Source organism: Lingula anatina, chromosome 2 (assembly GCF_051362555.1).
Source record: "Lingula anatina isolate TDL-2025a chromosome 2, LinAna3.0, whole genome shotgun sequence".
In the NCBI taxonomy this organism is placed as follows: Eukaryota; Metazoa; Brachiopoda; class Lingulata; order Lingulida; family Lingulidae; genus Lingula; species Lingula anatina.
Genome location: NC_141768.1, coordinates 518,400 through 537,010, shown reverse-complemented (window position 1 = coordinate 537,010; position 18,611 = coordinate 518,400). Strand labels below are relative to the sequence as shown.

The window sequence follows — 18,611 nt, the reverse complement described above, 5'->3', positions numbered from 1 at the left end:
TTAAAGCCAAATAACTTGTCTTCCCTGTAGGTTTCTGTGTATAATTTAGTTATCCATTTTACATCTAACGAACAGAGACTGCATGGTGGGTATACTGAAGTATGCAAAGGCTATGCATATCTTTGTAACTATAACATATATGATACAGGGTATACCAGAGTACGGTTACATAAAAAACCTGAAGGCTTAAATTATTGCACAACCCAGCAATTACACTTATAGGGACCATTCCCAGACGCCATCGTACTAACTGTGGATCAATCTATCTCCAAGGGGATTCTTGCTAAATTGCAATCAACTTAAGGGGCTAAGATAACTGTCATGCCGACTGAAGCTACTAGGGGTAATTCATTATCATTTAGCAGCTTCAGAAGGTGTGCCAGACATCTAATTAAGCGGCTTCAGCTGAATGCAATTTTGTGAGAAACCCTTCGGAGATGGATCGATCCTGTTAGATCAATCTAGGTATGTGAACCTAGTCTTAAAATCGTGATAGGAATTAGTATACCAGGAGTATACACTGCACTACCAAAGCAATAAATATAAATCAAAATATCAACACAATAAATAGACCAGAGCTATCAAGTAGTGCTGGGAATTAAGTATGGTGTGAATGAATGGCTATAAAATACTGAGCCTGGAATCCTGGTTCTACCTTATATATAGGCAACCGCGGTCACTGCTGGATGCTTAGTTGAGAATTCCACTATAATAATATTGTTTCTGTCGATAGGCCAAGCATATTCCCTTCAAAGTACTAAATTCTGACCATTAAGATGGAAATTCTAAATGAGTATGATGGGCCCAATATTTAGCTATAAAACATATGTACTATTCAAGAGCCAGTTACCACCCACTCCTAATAAAATCATGAAATAGCAAGTTTACAGACCAGAATATAGATATTGCTTTACCAGAAATTGACAACTATCTTAAAAACATTTCCGTTAAAGCATAAAGATATTAAGCAAATTATACCTCCTATATATACATGTACTAGTTAAATCATATATTAGATAAATGCATATCCATGTATCCAAGTATTATTTTCATTGTAAACACACTTCTGCTAATTAAATCTTCCCATTTTCTTACTTTTATTGTTAATTCAAATTGGTTTGGTGTTGGGAGAACTGTAATCATAAAATGATATTCCTACCCATGATAAAAAGGGGTTCTTAGCAGCCACTCACCTCTAACTTCACTACAGAGAATTAATGATAAACATTTACATCAAGTCAGACCTCAAAACAGACATTCATCACAATATCATATCCACACTGGGGCCACTACAACATTTCTGATAGAACAATTGTACCAAACTGCCTCACTGTTCTGTATTTAACTCTGGGCAATGTGCCCCCAGAGCTCTGCCATTTACCTAGATGGATATAGGATATAATGGCAAGAACCTACCGAGTTGAAACTGAGCTCCAAAGAAGACTGAAATACCACACTGAAGGCAAGACAAGCCACTAGTACAATTAAGAAATGGCAAAATAAACAATTTGCCTTTTTTCCCCTTTATGTGATTTCTAGAGGGGAAATAAATGTGATTACTTCTCGTACATGTACATCCAAAAATAACGTAACATTTAGTTGTGGATAAAAAATGAATTGCTTGGAGAAAAATTACTTTCATTCAGTCACCACAGGTGTGGATTTAACTGGTCTTAATATCAACCACATGGAACGCACTCTGTAACAAATGCATCCAACACAAAATAAAAAGCTGACTTCAGTTCTGCAAGAACCTCCTGTATTTTTGCCTAGCCTAATGATTCAGCATACTGAAAATTTGATAAGTATACAACATTACATACTTAAAGGCTTCCCATGTAATAGTAGATCATATCAGGTACTGTATGCTTGACTGGATAATGAAACACATAATGCCATAAACAGTGTCAATCAACAGCAAAAAAAAAAAAAAAGACAACTTGTATATGTGTTGGGAATCTGGAAAACAATATTGATAAAAATTTGATATCCATTTTTTGTTGAAGCTCTCAGAATATTGATATTCTAAGCTGTGTCCCGACAGTTATACAAAGGCCCTCTAAATCCAAGCAGCACAATTAGGGCTCATTTCCAATGAAAGTATCAACCTACGAAGATCAATCCAACTCTGTGAGGACTCTTGCTGAATGCAATAAGTTTAACAGGTAAGCATGCCCCCTGTTGTTTCCAACATTCTGGTATTATCACCAGATTTTCTATATTCTACTCAATACCAGGAGGCAGCATCTTAGTCTGTTAACCTGATTGTATGATCCAGTGAGGGTCTGGCTGCGGAGTTGGATCGGATGTGAATGAGCCCTAGGCCAATCTCAACCACTTTTGTTCCTCATAATTGGTATTGAATTCGTGATTGTATGTATTAATTATTCAGTAATAATAGTTTGAATCAATAAATGTTTTGTTAACTGATATCTCACACCTTGATGTCTTATGTCTATTGTATTCTGGCAGTGTTCTCATGTGAGTTCTAATCAGCAAACTAATCAAGAGCTCCGCTGGGGACCGACAGATTTATAATAAGATATTCATTGCTGACAGATTACCACTGAAAACAACATAGCAGAAAAGAGCATTACTGATTACATTATCATTGGTAGCACTTATCTCTCTCTCTGCAGAGGGCAGGCCAAATTACCAGAACTTCTCTACAGAAACCAGCAGTCAGACTCACGCACCTGAGGAAGAGATGTGAAATTTCACACCTGTCCTTTTTCCTTGAGAGCTAGTCTTAGCATGAAAATATACAGAGGAATCAATCAATAGAGGCAAGTATACTTGAACAAATTTGATTCAATTTTATTATAATTTGATGCCAGGGCAGATATGAAATTGTGCAATAGGGCAACTTTATTTCAGTAAACAGTGAGCTCTCAGAATTTTTATTTCTGGACAAAGTATTGACCTTAAAGAGTAGTTAAATCACCAAGGAGAAGGTAAGCCCATTTGCCACTTTTGTTGATATATCTGTTTAATATTTATTTATTGTACTACATGTACAAGCAAGTTCTTATGAATTGATAATTTTAACCAGCAAGTTTCTCTTTGATGTCAACTAAAATCCACTTTAAATGCACATTTCATTTAATTGTGGAATCTCTAAACGTGACAGCTGAAGTAGTTGAAGATTCACTTGTTACATATACAGGGTAAAAGCAGTAAAAACATCTTGTCACATTTTTCCTCAATTGATCTCCAACTTAATTTCATTGTTCTTTATTCATATTGTTCAATGTTTTCTACATCTGTTGCTATTTTGCTGGTTTCTGTGTCTCTGCCCAGATCTGTCACTAATATTTGTATATTTATCCCAAACACTAGAAAGCCCTAAGGTGGTATCACTATCAAATGCTGAAAAACATTGATATTTTAAAGCTTTTATATCCACAATTTGACTTTGGTCATCCAGTGATCTTACACAGAGATTAAACTGCCAGGACAAACTTATCACCAAAGTTGGAAACTATAACTCCCATCAAATTGTACTTCCTTCATGCAGTGTGTAGTTTACATGACATGTGCACACAATGCCAGCAATAATATTTTAATACTAATGTTAAATATTGATACTTAATTGTTTTTACAATTTTTAGATTTCTGCAAAATAAAAAGTTTTTAGGTTGAATAATTTATCCTCAACCAGCCCTGTTTGAAATAGCTAAATGCATGAAACTGACAAAATTAAATATATCAAAAAGATTTTTTTTAAATGTCACACCAATCTCGATGTGTCACAGTATCTGGAGTGAGCTGTAGAAAGCTCTGGGTAGCACATACAGGGTAAAAGCAGTAAAAACATCTTGTCACATTTCTCCTCAATTGATCTACAACTTAATTTCCTGTGTTCTTTAATTCATTATTGTTCAATGTTCTTGTACGGCTGTGCACAGTCATATAATCATTCATGTGTTTATTCCACATAATGTAGACTATTGGTTTTTTTTTCTTGAGTAATCACAATGTTGTAAAATTGTATTGTAGCCCTGGTTTTGTTCTGCATGTTTTTTCCTTTAAGTGAGAAGCTTGGAGGTACTCTAGTAGGGCAAACCCCCATGCCCCCCCCCCTCCCCTCCCCCCCCCCCCCCCCATCATCCATCAGTAGCGTTTTGATCTGACAGATGGGTACAACTAAAATACAGATCAGATGCTTTTTGATGTTGAACTATACAAAATAGACAAAAAATGGTTATAGTTTACATTCTATGAAAAGAACAGAAACTCTGCCAATTACATAATATATCAGTAAAAGTACATGTGCAATCAACTTTGTATACCACAGCAGGATAATTTAAAAGGTCAAGTTGATACTGACCTTCACAACTGGACATGAGGGGCCTGGCTACTTTTGCAATCCTAGGTTATTCTCAGATTTCTAGGCTGAATGCATAGACATACATAAATGCCAATTCCCAACAATATTCTATTTATATGGAGATCTCATGACGGGAGCATGTCTGACATTCAATTATCAATCATTAATATTCATATCGCATATGTTACATGTAGCTGTCTTTGAACATAGATATTTGGTTCTCATTTTTCATTTAAAAGAAAAACCATGCAGAACAAAACCAGGGATGCAAAACTTTTTTACAACATTGTGACTGCCCCCCTAAAAAATAATAAATAAAATAATAAAATTCCACAATGATATCAAAAGTTTGGATCCACTGGGGCCATAAATAACAGTTTTGGCACTGTGTCTCCCCAATATGCATTATTATTTATTATACCAAATCCCCCCCCCCCCTACATCCACATACAAGTAAGGAAATTCATTAGCTAAAATTTTGATAAACTATCAGTAACTTACCCCAATAAGACCATGTCCTGTAATTTTGAAGAATTCATTTATCCATAACTGATTACAATAACTTCCTGGCCATGGCAGTTAACAACTGAGTTGATCAATCATTTAGATGGCTATTTTGATTACACCTAGTCAATTAGTTAAGGTGGAGCCATGAAGTCTCATCAGAGTTTGGCAAAATTAAAAACAACTTTAACTGCCCAAATATCAATCATCCTATATATTGTTTTTGACAGTGATGTCTTTAATGAATTTTCAACTATGTAGAATAGAGGTAATGTAATCTGTACAGGTTTTGAGAAAGTCACAGAAGCCAGACAAGGCCCACTTAATGCTATGGGTCATGACTTCAAATTTCAGCTAGTGTTAAGACTAGAAATTTTCATTGATTTATTAGTTATTAATATGTACAACCAGTTCCAAATAAGGGCTTAATTTAAATAAAAGCAAAATCCACTCATGAATGTACATAAGTTGTCCTTAGACAGCATGCAGTGTGAATACAAGTTGATTGAATCTCTTGATTTGCAAAAACAACTGACAATGAATATATACTGCCCTTGAAGGGTGCTATAACCTTTGACGGGGGGGGGGGGGGGGGGGGGGGGGGGGGGGGGGGGGGGTATTTCACACAGATTACATATTCCACGGCAGATCCCAAATTAAATTTTGTTCACACAATTAGCAGAGCTGCTGCTGAGTCAAGTCAAATGTCGTCTATCAAGTCTGAGCTAGGAATTAGACAACTGCATGGATATCACAAGGAACGCATGTTGCAGCATGGTTTTCTTTCAAACAAACAGGCCAAAGTTACATGGTGAATTGGTGTACATGTTTTGAAGGAGCAATAAATACCCAAAACTTTCAAATTTAAAGTGAACAAGCAGATATATACACTTACAAGTACAGTGGGTTATTTTGATTTTGAGTATTTGAGTATATGGGACAATATACAAAAAAATTGATGTGGTCCCTAGAATATATCTGAAATTTACTTTAAATACTAAAATATCCCACTGAAGATGCCTCCAGCAATCTTTATAATGTAAGAAGTCTGTTTTTTACATGGTGACTACCACTGACCTCAACTGTTTAATGAAAAGTGTCCTGAAAAAATGTATGGTATTGAAGTAAGGGATCAGGTCAGACTGGTGGACCTTTAAGAATATTAACCTTGACTAGAACTTGGAACCCAAGGACCCATTGTTTCATGGTCCCCAGCCTGGAATAACCTGGCCCCAGTATGGTGATTTATGCTAATGTCTGAAACAATTCAACAAAAAAAGAATATTTCAAAAATGTACACATTACCAATATTTTATCAACTGTCACTGATTTTCCCAGATAACTTTGTTATCAGGATCCTTTTGATGGAGGAATCTGGACAAAAAATAGATATAATGCTCCTTAAAGTTAAGTACTTATAGACACTTCTTTGCTTTTGAGGTAAAAAAAAGAGAAGCCCATCAATAAAATGCATTAACTGGCTGCCATCGTCTCCCTTAAAACAAAAATTTGCAGGAAAGAAATAAACATCTTTAGATGTTCTTAGTTCAAAGCATTTTACTTTTATCCCTCAGAAGCCGTCCTGCACAGCATTAAAATTTTTACACCAACCTTTGATCATGCAGCCGTATCCTCTGTAGCCATTTGCACACTTCTTCAACCCCGTCCTTGGGTCGCAAGTGTAACGTTCTTCTCCTTCTTGTATGCGACAGTAAACATCACAGTTGTCCCCATAGTAATATGTTCCACACTGCACCGCCAGGTGGACACGTAGACACACCTGGACAGAGGGAGAGTGTTTAGAAGAGCACACCATATGTGTGGAGGACCCCAGGAGACGTGGCAGTGTCATGTTGTATGCTACAGGATCAGTTTCTGATGAAAATGCCAAATAAAGAGGTTCCTGAAATGAAAAAAAATAGTTAAACTAAAATTTTGAAATAACTCATTATTTTTATTATATATTAAAATACCAATTACTTGCCAAGAAAAAGACTGCAATCTAAAAAATTTCCTTTATATAGGTATGATGTAAGAGGAGCTTTCCTTAAAGATAGCTATGTGATGAAGGTATTAAATATGTCCTGTAACGAATATAATTTAATGGTACCCATTTTTTACACCGTGCAAATAAAATCTGCAAGCCAAAAAACAACCAAAATTAATCTCTCGGGCAACAGAAATAAAAAGTTTAAAACTGCACCATGCAGTGAAGTAGTTAGAAAATACTTGTTCAATGTAATATTTCGTTAAAAGTTATGCCGTTTGTAACTCCAGTATATGTTAATATCTGGGAAGGTTTAGAAGCATAAATCTGACATTATTAAGTACTTGCTAACTGAGCTAGCATCTTCAAATGGTACCCGGTACTTCAAACAATAAACCAATTTGTCTTATTTCAGTTTCAGTTTCATTTGATACCTACCAAGAATTAAATAAACAAGCCAGGATATGATTCAGTATTAAAGATGGAATTATATTACCAAGGAAACAAAGTGTCACATTCTAACAAAATCAATTCCACATGCTGACTTATAAAGCTTAAAACTTGTATCTGTAAGGCGGAGTATACTCAAACTAATGTAGTTACATGTATATAAAGAACAGAATCTTAATATGTCCACTGGTATGTCGGATGCCTCCCCCCCCCCCCCCCCCAAAAAAAAAAAAGCCTGTACTGGTATACTTTGAGAGCCGCTCATTTTCCTGCCTATTACATAAAAAGAGTCACCTCAGTTAATCAACTAAACAGCAGGGATGAAGCTTGCGAGGAACTTGTCAAAAGGAGTAATACATTGTACAACAGCTAGTGTAGTAAAAAATAATAGGTTAGCCAGGACTTCTCAAAGTGTTTGGTACAGATTTTACCATAATAGCATACTGCTGTAAAAGGGTCTTAAATTTTGTATTATTATTATTATTATACAAAATATTGCTTTTACCACTGTGCAATTCATGATTGTTTTTACCTGTGTACAATGTTTTTCTGCAATACCCCCAAGCCAGGTAGTAATATATTTAGTTGTTTTATAAAAACCTACACTCTAATATCCAGGATATAGGACAATAAACAGGTGTGTGACTGGGGTGTGTGGGAAGGGGGGGGGGCAATGTTTTTGTCTTACTGAAGTAAGTAAACATATCCTCATTTTTAATTCATCTTGAATGCAGATCAATGTCCATTAATTCTTGACCACTTCTGGGCATGAACTTTTACTATGTAACATGAAGCTTTGTCATCATTCATATTCTACTGGGTGCAACAGTCATATGTTATACAGAGGAAACCCAATGCTAATCTTTATAATAATAATAATATCCAATGGTCAAACCCTCTTAAGACTGAGCAAATACAATTTGGAAGGTGGGGTGCGTAAATATAAATATGACTCCTAACTACAAATATCTTAGTCTGCGTTCCTTGGTCTACAAACATTGCCGAGTATTCATAAGAAACCACTTGCTCCATGTTCAACAGAAGATGTACAGGTAAATGCCAGAAATGTTATTTTACTTAATTTTTGCTCCTGTATCTGTTAAGAGGTTAAAAGTTATTTTATTTGACAACTGTTTGCTGCCTTTAAATCAACACACCTGTCTTCCAGTTCAGGTAGCTTTAATGTGTTTTCATGTTTACTTTAAATTAACCAAAATTTTGTACAGTCGGTGAAATGGTTGCACCATGGTTTACTAAAAATCCTCCTTTGAGTTCAATCCAAGAAAAAAGAAAGTTTTTTTTTTACAACATGAACTAGCCCATATGATAGAACTTGCAAACTGCTCTAATAATAGCATGAAAAGAGGCTGTAATTACAACTAAATTGATGTTCTTATTGTAAATACCACTTACATGTACCACAGTAATCCCTCACAAATTATAAAAAAAGACAACAGTATACCTTGTTCCAACATTCTACCTTTTCTTCAACATGCATGGATCACACACAAAAATTTACACTCTGTCTTCACCCCCAGCTTATTTTTAAAACTTTTAAAAATATTTTTAAGGTCTTCAGTTATCATTATAATGTAAGCAAATCATAGAACAATTTTTGGATAATAATGATAAACATATTTTTCATAATTATCCAATAATTATCATAACTTTTGGCTAATTAAGATAAATATGTTTGAAGTATATGTTATAGAGTGAGGAACGACAATAAATCATCCAATGTAGCAGAACTCATGAAGATTATACCTTCCAATGTGTAAAGTCCAGTTTGCACTTCTCCATATTCTTAATAATGACATCCTGGTCATCTGCCGCAGTGACTGTATTCATGTGAAGATGACAGGAATCAAGAACCCTCAGGTTTCTGCCAGACTTCAAAGCAACCTGCCATGGAAGCTGTTCTTTGAGCTTTGACAGGGAGACAGCAGTAGGCGTGACAGACAGGATTTCTACAAAACCTAACCCAGCAACTGAGACAGGCTAGAAGATAAAGAGTTGTAACAGAAAGTTATCAAATGACAAGAATAAAATAATCTTGCATGACTGGTGCTTGTGACAACCCCGAGTTTCAGAGTTGCTGGAAATTGCTGATACAGAAATTCAGAAATGCTCTACAAGTACACTATTCAGCTCTGCATGGACACTGCCACTGACTTCAGTATCTCACACAAACAATATTACACTGTACATTCCAATGTGTTGGGCTGGAAATATAACTGCAGATATTCACTGTAAACAAATACACACACACACAACAGCAACAACAACAACAACAGCCCTGCTACATATACATATAGCTGTAACAGAGGTACCTGATACAGCCTGTTCTCACTGCCAGGCAATATTTACTTGTTTACTTGGATGAAAACTGAAAAAAAAATACATATTATCAAGTATAAAAAATGATAAATTTCAATGCAACATTTTGTACTAGTATAACCAAGAGCCAATTTCACAATGAAAAACTGTTGGGAATACTGCTACATTTGAGTCTACTAAATAAAAATTATTTTCCTGAAAATGAAAATTATGAGAAATTCAACTTCACCCATATTTACAAGCTTGTATTTATGATTTAATAATTTTGAACTTTAACTTAATCAAATTTATAGAGACTCTTTGATATTTTTCAAATAAAATTGTTCTCAATTTCTCCACAATCCAAACTATGAGGAAGGACCTCCAGGGCACAAGTTAACTAAGCGTTTACTCTTAAAACCAGATGTTTGGCTTAATAAATTAAAACCAGGATTGTGGCCCCATTTAAAGTACAAATCTTCTGTGTGTTTGTCCTGTAATTTTCAAATGGTCCAATGTATATTATCCAGTCCACGTGTTATTGTATCCTGAAGTGAAGTCACATGAGGGTTGTTATGTTCAAACGGACATTCTCCGTCAATGTTCTCAGAGCAATTCCTGGTGGTTGATGTAAAACAGGGAGAACAAGAAATTGTTTTCTTATAGATGTTTACCAAAATAACAGGTTAGTTAGCATGATTCATCACTTTTAAAGGAAAAAAGTCTGGAATGGTTATAAGTACATGTAACAACAGAGCTATGTGAAAAATACCACAAGAAGTATGATAAGCCGTTTGAAAAATAATCCAGTCATGCTGATTTTCCAAACATGACTAGCATTTTCATCAATTAAAACCTCCCAATGAATATCAAGTAAAAAGATAAAATAATTGGCATTTACATGTATCAATCAGGAGTGGTATGCGTCAAACTGTTCCAGTGATAGTGAATATGTACCACATCTACATATAAATCTCAGTGCCGGGTTTAGGGTGGATCAGGAGGTCCTGGCCTCCCACCCCCCCTCCTTTGATTTCTGAAAAAAATCACACCAATGGTCCCCTCTTGAAATTAGTATTATGTCAAACTGCATCATAGTTCTAAACTGTACCAAATGGTACTGTTTGCCTTCTCAAATACCAAAATATTTTGGGGCCCACTGAAGGGGGGGGGGGGTGCTTCTCACAATAAGATGACTGCACTTGTATTTTGTTATGGTGCTTGGAATACACCAAAACATATTAAAATACAGACAAGCATGACAGCGAAATACCAAAGTGTTCAAAGCGAGGCTGTGGGCTAATGATGACATAGGCTGTCACACACCAGACATACCCTCTTAATTCACACCGAGTGGAATACCAGGGGCAGATTTAGAATTCAGTGTAACTCTGTTATGTAATAACCAAGCCATTATGTTGACAAATTAAAATAAGTAATGTGGTGCACTGACTGTCAAAGAAGTGACAAAAATAATTATGAATAAAGAAAAATATGTTAGTGAAGAAAAATACTGTGGAATAATCCTATTATAGTAACCTACATGTATTATTATAACACGACAAAACCAACTTGAATGCTCTGGTCAAACTGATTACATCACACATTCAAATCCAAATGTTTTTTTCTTTTCTTTTTTATTTATTTTTATTTATTTTTTTAGTTAGATTTCAAAGTTTCATAGCCATACCTTAAATTATCAGATATATACATACTTAACAACTAGTAAGGATATTAATCATATCTTTTGAAAACAAAATTGAAATTAAACCACTGATTTCATTTTCTGCAGTAAATACCAAATGAAGCAAATATTTGTCTGAAATTGCTGACCAATCAAAACAAAAATATAAAACTTTCCCTCTGAAACCCTTACCTCACTTGCATTAAATAAGATGTCCTTTATGTATATTTTTATTACAATACTGATAAAAAAAAAATTAGCGATGTACCTACCAATGTTAGCAAAATAATGCCAAAGACTAAGTTCCTGCAGCAGGCTCTGTCCCCCATGATACTCCAGGTTGAAATGATCAAAACTGTCAAGACAAACAATAGGACCTCAAGTGACAGTCTGTCATGTGATTTTCACTTGAATTAATTTAATTAAGGGACCATATCACCAGTTTTGTACAGAGTTCCGTTAACTAAATACTCCTTTCAAAGGGTTAGGTTTCAATAATATACTAGTAGACAGAAATACTGCATTGTTTCGTTATCTTGATAGTTCATGTTCTACATGTAGTAGCATTTCTACCTAAAACATAACTCCTATGTTAACACTTGTGTAAGTTACAGAAAGCTTAATTACAGAGAGAGGGGGTGTTGACTCACTAAGAGCTTGGACCTATTTAGGTCCAAGCTAAGAGGTAACTGCTGAAGAATGAAGTGTAAACATACTGAGAGAACACGCCTCCCTACAATTTTGAGATGGCCCCTCTCCCAGGATGTACTGTTATCCAGAACCTGTCCTAAACAATAAATGCAACCCCTAAAAAACTGCCTAGCAAGGAGGGCATCTGGCCTTGAGTGCTTCTGTCCTCCACCAAGGACATACACTTCATCAACACCCAGACAACTCCAACACATGCGCTCTCTTACAAATTCAGTTACCATCCAGTTTCCTATATATGCAATCATCTACAAGTGGGTGGTAATTTTTTTATTATTGAATTACAATTTCAAGCTTTATGGGTTTACTACACAGCACTTACTCCTCAAGCAAAAAACTGACAAAATCTTAATAAAAAAAGATAAATGAGAATGGCATATGCCATTAAGCAATTAGATTTTCTACATCCGCATTGGTATTTCTGTTGTTCTTCCACTCATACTCAAAACTGACTCAATTAGCTGCAAAACAATGACAAAATCTTACTTAAAAAAGATAAATGAGAATGGCATACGTCATTAGGCAATTAGATTTTCTATATCCGCATTGGTAATTCAGTTGTTCTTCCACTTCTACTCAAAATCGACCCAATATTAGGCTTCACTTTCAAACCTATATTGCAGATGCCTACATGTCCAAAATTATGCATGTTAAATAAACAAGATGAATTTGCAATTTTAAATGTTTTATCCATGAAATGAATACTCAATAAATGGCATTTCACAACATTTAAGACTTGCAGACAATTGCATGTTCATCAACAATTTTAATTGTTTTAAAAAACAAATTTATCACACACAGTACTAATTAAGTGAGCTGTTCTCACCTAAAATCATCCAGCAGTCCTAATGAGATTTCTGATGAGGATAAAAGTTTTGGAACTAGCTCAGATATTTGCACACAGGAGTCTTGATATTATTGGTATAAAGATGGTGTTATCTTTAACTTTAAAAATTTCATCCAACTGTATTCCTGAGTTTCAGTTCATATACAGGGCATTCAGACCACATCCCCCAATGTGGACATTGTCCTTGATATATATATATGACAGGGGTGGATCCAGAATTATTTCAGGGGGGGGGGGGGGGGGAATGCGGATGCGAAGCTCCCCCCCCCCCCCCCCTCGTGTGGGGTACAGACCTGCTGAGGGGCCAGAAAAAATGTTGGTATTTTAGAAGGTGAATGGTGCCTTTGGTATATATAGTTTAGAACTATGATTCAGCTGGTCAAATTCTAATTTCAAGAGGGGATTATTAGTTTTCAGAAATTAAAAGGGGGGGGGGGGTCAGGACCCCCCCTGTCCCCCCCTTGATCCGCCACTGCATGGCTGAACAGGATATGAAATATCAGATGACGTTTTTTCACTTTCACTCCAATTGAACTTAGACTGGCCTACACGGCCCTTTAATAAATATATAAAATGTGTGTGTAATTCCCCAAACCCCACTCCCCCGCAGTAAGAGGATATAGCACCCTTTTAAATATTGCCCATGACGCATGCATTGCTTCCTACAAAGAACCATCATATTATATGTGGTGTTAAAGAGACACTTTACAGGGTTCTTGTGTGCAAAATGTACAATTTAGAAATATAGTTTTCTGGCTTCTACAATAATATTTAAGTAATCATTATTTCCAACCACCATGCCATTTATTTCAGAACTCTAAAATGCCTTAAGTTCCTTCTTAAGTGGCATGCATAATTGTTCCTTGGATGGCTTAAGCAAAGTGAAGTGTTACCAAGTAGACACTATTCAAATTTTGAGCAGGGTTGTAATGTTGTTACTTCTGGATGCAATGCACCCTATGACAACAAGTGTAATTAGGCTCACTGAAGAGAAAATTAGTATCTTTTAAGAAATTGACAATCACATAATTAGTCCCTTTAAAAACAAGTGTTTTTTCTTAACAGTAACTTCCTTGCATATACATGTACTGTGTACATCAAAACCATTTCAGATATCATCAATCATTTACAACATGAACAGTATAGTAAGAAATGACTAAATCTGCTTTTTTTTTTCTTTTTTTTTAGACATTACTATTTAAACCCAAGGTCTATAAAAACAGTGTATTGAGCCAGTGCTGTGTACAGTGTTAACCAAGCAAGAAAGCACAGTTCCCTCAGCTCATGGTGAGTATATATATGTATTCATATCACAGACATCTACTGATGCATTGAACAACTAGAACATGTACAGCTTGGTCACTGGGGGGCAAACAATAAATGTGAATACACATACTACAAGCAGGCATGTTTGATAATTGATGGACCTGGGAGAGCAGACCAGCAGATTATAAGGAGTTATGAAAAAACAAGGAAACAATGCCAATATTAATCCACTAACTTTGTTTCTGACATGCAGCTTGGTAATAAAAACCTGCTTTACGACAAGGATAACATCAAAGCAAGTGATACATGTAGCTACACATGTAGTGCAACCAAGACCAGGTAGGAGCTGTCCATTGTAATATTTTATAACTATCCTCCTGTTCCCAGATCTTACCTTAATTTCTGCCTCCTTGCTAAATGCATGGACAGGTGTACAGATATACTTGGACAGGTACGTATTGGATGCACATTCAGTATCAATTTTTTTTTCTCTAAAACAACTTTAACTTTAATGTATGAATTACATTCATGGTGGATTTAGTGAGCTACTAGCACTGGACATTTGTATGCTTGTAATTAATTTCAAGGACTTCAACATTGATCTATGATAAGTTGGCCAATACCATTTTTTGTAAATGATTATAGAATTGTTATTGTAACATATCCTGCAAATACAAATGTTCTTTCCCTCAGTTGGATATATTGTACGTTAAAATAGACGAAATGCAAGTTCCACAAGCTTGGACACACATGGCCTAAAGGGAGTTGGTAGTCAGTTAATTTTCCAGATATTTATGAAAACATTTTATTTAATCAGTTTTATTAGAATTCATCCGAGACAAAAATGAACACCGATCAAGTCAAACCTAAATCATATTTAGTATCCCTATAATTACGCAGGCTTACAGTGAATAACATGCATTTTGCTGATTTAGTAAATTCATGTTGCAATTTATGAGATTTTGAAATTTGTTCTCCCCAGAATATGTGTAAATCCCATGAAACATCTAATGATTATAACGAGGTTTATAACGGTCATAAATTGCCTGGATACTTACGTAAATCTGAAAGTTAGGAGTTGAATAATAAGAATAAACTATGGTAAGTCAGTTAAGATTATTTCATACGATCTGCAGCACTTCAGTGGGAATTATCCTTGATATTTATCTCAGAATAATCAACTTTAAATCCCTCTTTACTGACTAACAAATCTGGGGAAATTAAAAAGGCCGTCAAGGAGGTCGAATACTGACTTCCGGATTCCGCTTGCCTCAGTTTTCGGTACCTGCACGTGAAATACGCCGATAAGGTCCCAACACACCCTGTGTTACACTTACCTTCGTGACTTTTTACAATTAGCGCGTAAATGGAAGCACTGACTGAGGATGCACGAATGCCTGGCGTTATTTCATCCAAAAAGATATAAAAGGTTATCAAACTGGTGAGTGAACTGATTAAAAAAAAAAACTTGAAAAATGCTAATTACATTGTATATTGTAGAAGGTGCGACGGAAGACACAGTTTTCCAGAACATGGATATATAAACCTTATATAGCCTCGTGAGTACGTAACACAGAGTATTAGCCTTACTTGCGGTAAGTACCCGGATGTAAGGCCGAAAGTGAAGAAGCAAAGGTTACGCGCGCGATTCAAAAAGATGTCTGACAGGGGCGGGGTTAATCCAGAGCTGTTAATTTGGATTATTTTGGCAAAATTTATCTATGGACCTTATCTGTTAAAAATTATCAAAAATTATTAGTTTTCATGTTCAGGTAAGTTGTTTATGTACTTTCAAATAAAAAGCGTTGTCCCTCTAGGAAAAAAAACACCAGAAAAATTGATAAGGATTTTTTATTTTAAAAAAATCAATTCTTCTTCGTTGTGCCGTCGCTAGACTGTCGTTATTTCGCTTGACTATCTTTTGACTGTCTTGAGTGATCCCTGCTTGGAAGTAGTAAATTGGAGAATCAAAATTATTCAAAATAATTATCTCCTATGGTAATTTGGTCGATTTTAGCAAACTAGATATGTCATATTTATTTATACAACATTGATTGGCTCAACGTTAAGGTAAACGTGCTGGAAATACTTAGCTTGGACTCTTCGTTTCATCTGTAAATTTCATGTGCACAGCATAGCGTATGTAAAATACTGGTTATAGGTCTACTGGTTCTGATATAATATCATAATTTTACGAGTAACTTTATTCTGTTAGCCTGAACCGCGACCGCTCAGCTTTTCGTTTGTAAATTTCTATACATGTCGCATCTAATTTATTTGAAGTTTACCGCGCCGATCACAAAAATAATGTTTGACAGATCTGTAAAAAGTATCAGGAACGCGTCTGAAAAATCCTCAAAGTCATTTTTTCTATGTGTCCATATCCAACACCCCCCCCCCACCTTCTCCCGTCCACCCCCAGTAGAGATAATTTTATCATGGGATCGTTTCTCCCCCAAACCGTTACTTCGATCACCACATCGTTAACTTATGTAGGGTAGTAACGGTGCGTGAAGGAGGATGCCAGATCTACATGTAGGCAATTAAGAAGTTGGCGTGCGTAGGACCTAAGGCTCAGAAAACAAGGAGGGTTCCCAAAGTTAAACATTAACTTTTTTCAACGACTTTTTTATTTAAACTGTTTTTGTTTTTATCTCTTATTGCATTCTTCATAATACGGTAAACAATACACCTTACACGCTACGACTGCCCTGCATTTCTGACAGCCAGAGACAAAGCTGTGCTTTTAAATTTCTCCTGCAATTGGCACTGTGTATAAATAGAAACGACTCTTGAAGTGTTTTACGGGTCTGAACCTAAGTGATGCTAATTCAGTTACAACCAAAATCGAATTTTCCTAATGATTTAAAGATGGTATATAGATTGCGGAATCTCAAATAACACCACCTGATGTCCATACTTCCTTCTTAAATGTTAGGGAAACATAGCGGTATAAATGACTGTGGAGTTATTTAGAATTAATAATTTAACGAAAAGTGGCTCAAAACATCCCATTCAAGTCAAGGGACGGCTTGAGCCTTAATTCCCGGGTAGGGAAAATTGCGTATTTCTGGAAGAAATTAGATTTGGCTTGAAACTTCTGACAGACTATCTTTAACCTTATATTTCTCTTAAATTATTTATGTACTTGTCAAACGTATTATCATCAATTTTCCGCCATTTTCCAGGGATCATACTCAGACACTGTAGAAAACAGTATAAGTCATTTGTCCATGCTTAGACCCATCATTCTTATTCTTGCTAATTACCGTGATTTCCCCAGGTAACCGACACCCGAGAGTCTTCTATTCCTTCAGATCCCAGGTAAGACCAGACACCAGATAATTATCTAACTTTGGACAAGTGTTTTTGTAATCTTAGCTAGATGCAACGAAAAAATAATTGTAACAGACGTCATTGTAGATCTGAAAGAAATAGTTATGAGAATGCAACAATACTAATGTTGTATTTTAATACATGTACTATACAAATGGATTCCTTTGCCTTCTACAGAATATTGTACAGAATTATCCAGATACATATCTGTGAATATGTAGTAACAACCAATCTGTACATGTGGTTTTAGTAAAGGGTGGCGTACAAACACACGAGGTCCTAGCGTTAACGTAGGTGAGTCCGAGATGAGATTTAAAAATTAAGCAGTCCAAAATGATAGCGTTTTGATCTTTCCTTGAAACCTACATGCAAGTACGTCGCTGATTGATACTTCTAATTGATATCATGATGGGATATATGTAACGATGGTTTTATAAAAATGATCCACTCACACCCATGGACCCAGGGGCGGATTCAAGATTATTTGAAGGGGGGTCCGCGGATCCAAAGCCGACCCCCCCCCCCCTTGGCGTGGGGTTCGGGGCCCTTCAGCGGGCCCTGAATATTTTTAGTACGGTTAAGAACTATGATTCAGCTAGTAAAAATACTAATTTCAAGAGGGGACCAGAAATCGAAAGAGGGGTCAGGACACACACACACCCCGACACCCCTGACCCCCCCCCCTCTAAATTCGCCACTGCATGGATCTTGTACTTGACACGGGACTATACATGTATAGTCATCATTTTGCATCCTTAATTGGGGGTTACACTTACATTAGCAAATGTCCCGCTATGTTTGGAAAGGCTAATGTTGATGTTGTCAGTGACTGACGACAAAATTAATTTTTTAAAGACTTAAAAGAAGCGAAACAAAAAGCGTAGTTTGCTTCTTTTGCTGGTTTGTACATGTAAATCAACACATTGGCTTGGTTTGTTTACCTCAGGAAATTTGTAAGTGTAATTTTTCTTATTCAAATCCCATATCACATTGAACTCGAAGGGACCGCCCATTCAATACAAGCAAGTCCAATTTCAAGTCGCATGTCATCGCTGACTTAATTCAATCCTCATCTGCACATGACCCCGCAAACTGGGCTCGCTAGTAACCAATCAGAACGGGATTACCCCTGGTATTAAAATGTAATTTTCTCTGGAATGAGGGACTAAGTCTTCTGTGATTT

At 35.9% G+C, this 18,611-nt stretch overlaps 1 protein-coding gene across 2 annotated transcripts in view; it reads right to left on the bottom strand.

The window, feature by feature from the left end:
* LOC106152816 (uncharacterized) overlaps nucleotides 1-11,660 on the bottom strand; it is a 63,040-nt gene extending 51,380 nt beyond the window's left edge. For both annotated transcript variants that reach the window (XM_087006366.1, XM_087006365.1), the window contains exons 1-3: nucleotides 11,544-11,660; nucleotides 9,036-9,269; nucleotides 6,446-6,737 (exon numbers count right to left, since the gene is read on the bottom strand). In XM_087006366.1, coding sequence (XP_086862492.1) covers nucleotides 6,446-6,737; nucleotides 9,036-9,269; nucleotides 11,544-11,600 — 583 coding nt within the window. In that variant the 5' untranslated portion in view covers nucleotides 11,601-11,660. The remainder of the gene's footprint in view (nucleotides 1-6,445; nucleotides 6,738-9,035; nucleotides 9,270-11,543) is intronic.
* Between the last annotated feature and the right edge of the window lie 6,951 nt (nucleotides 11,661-18,611).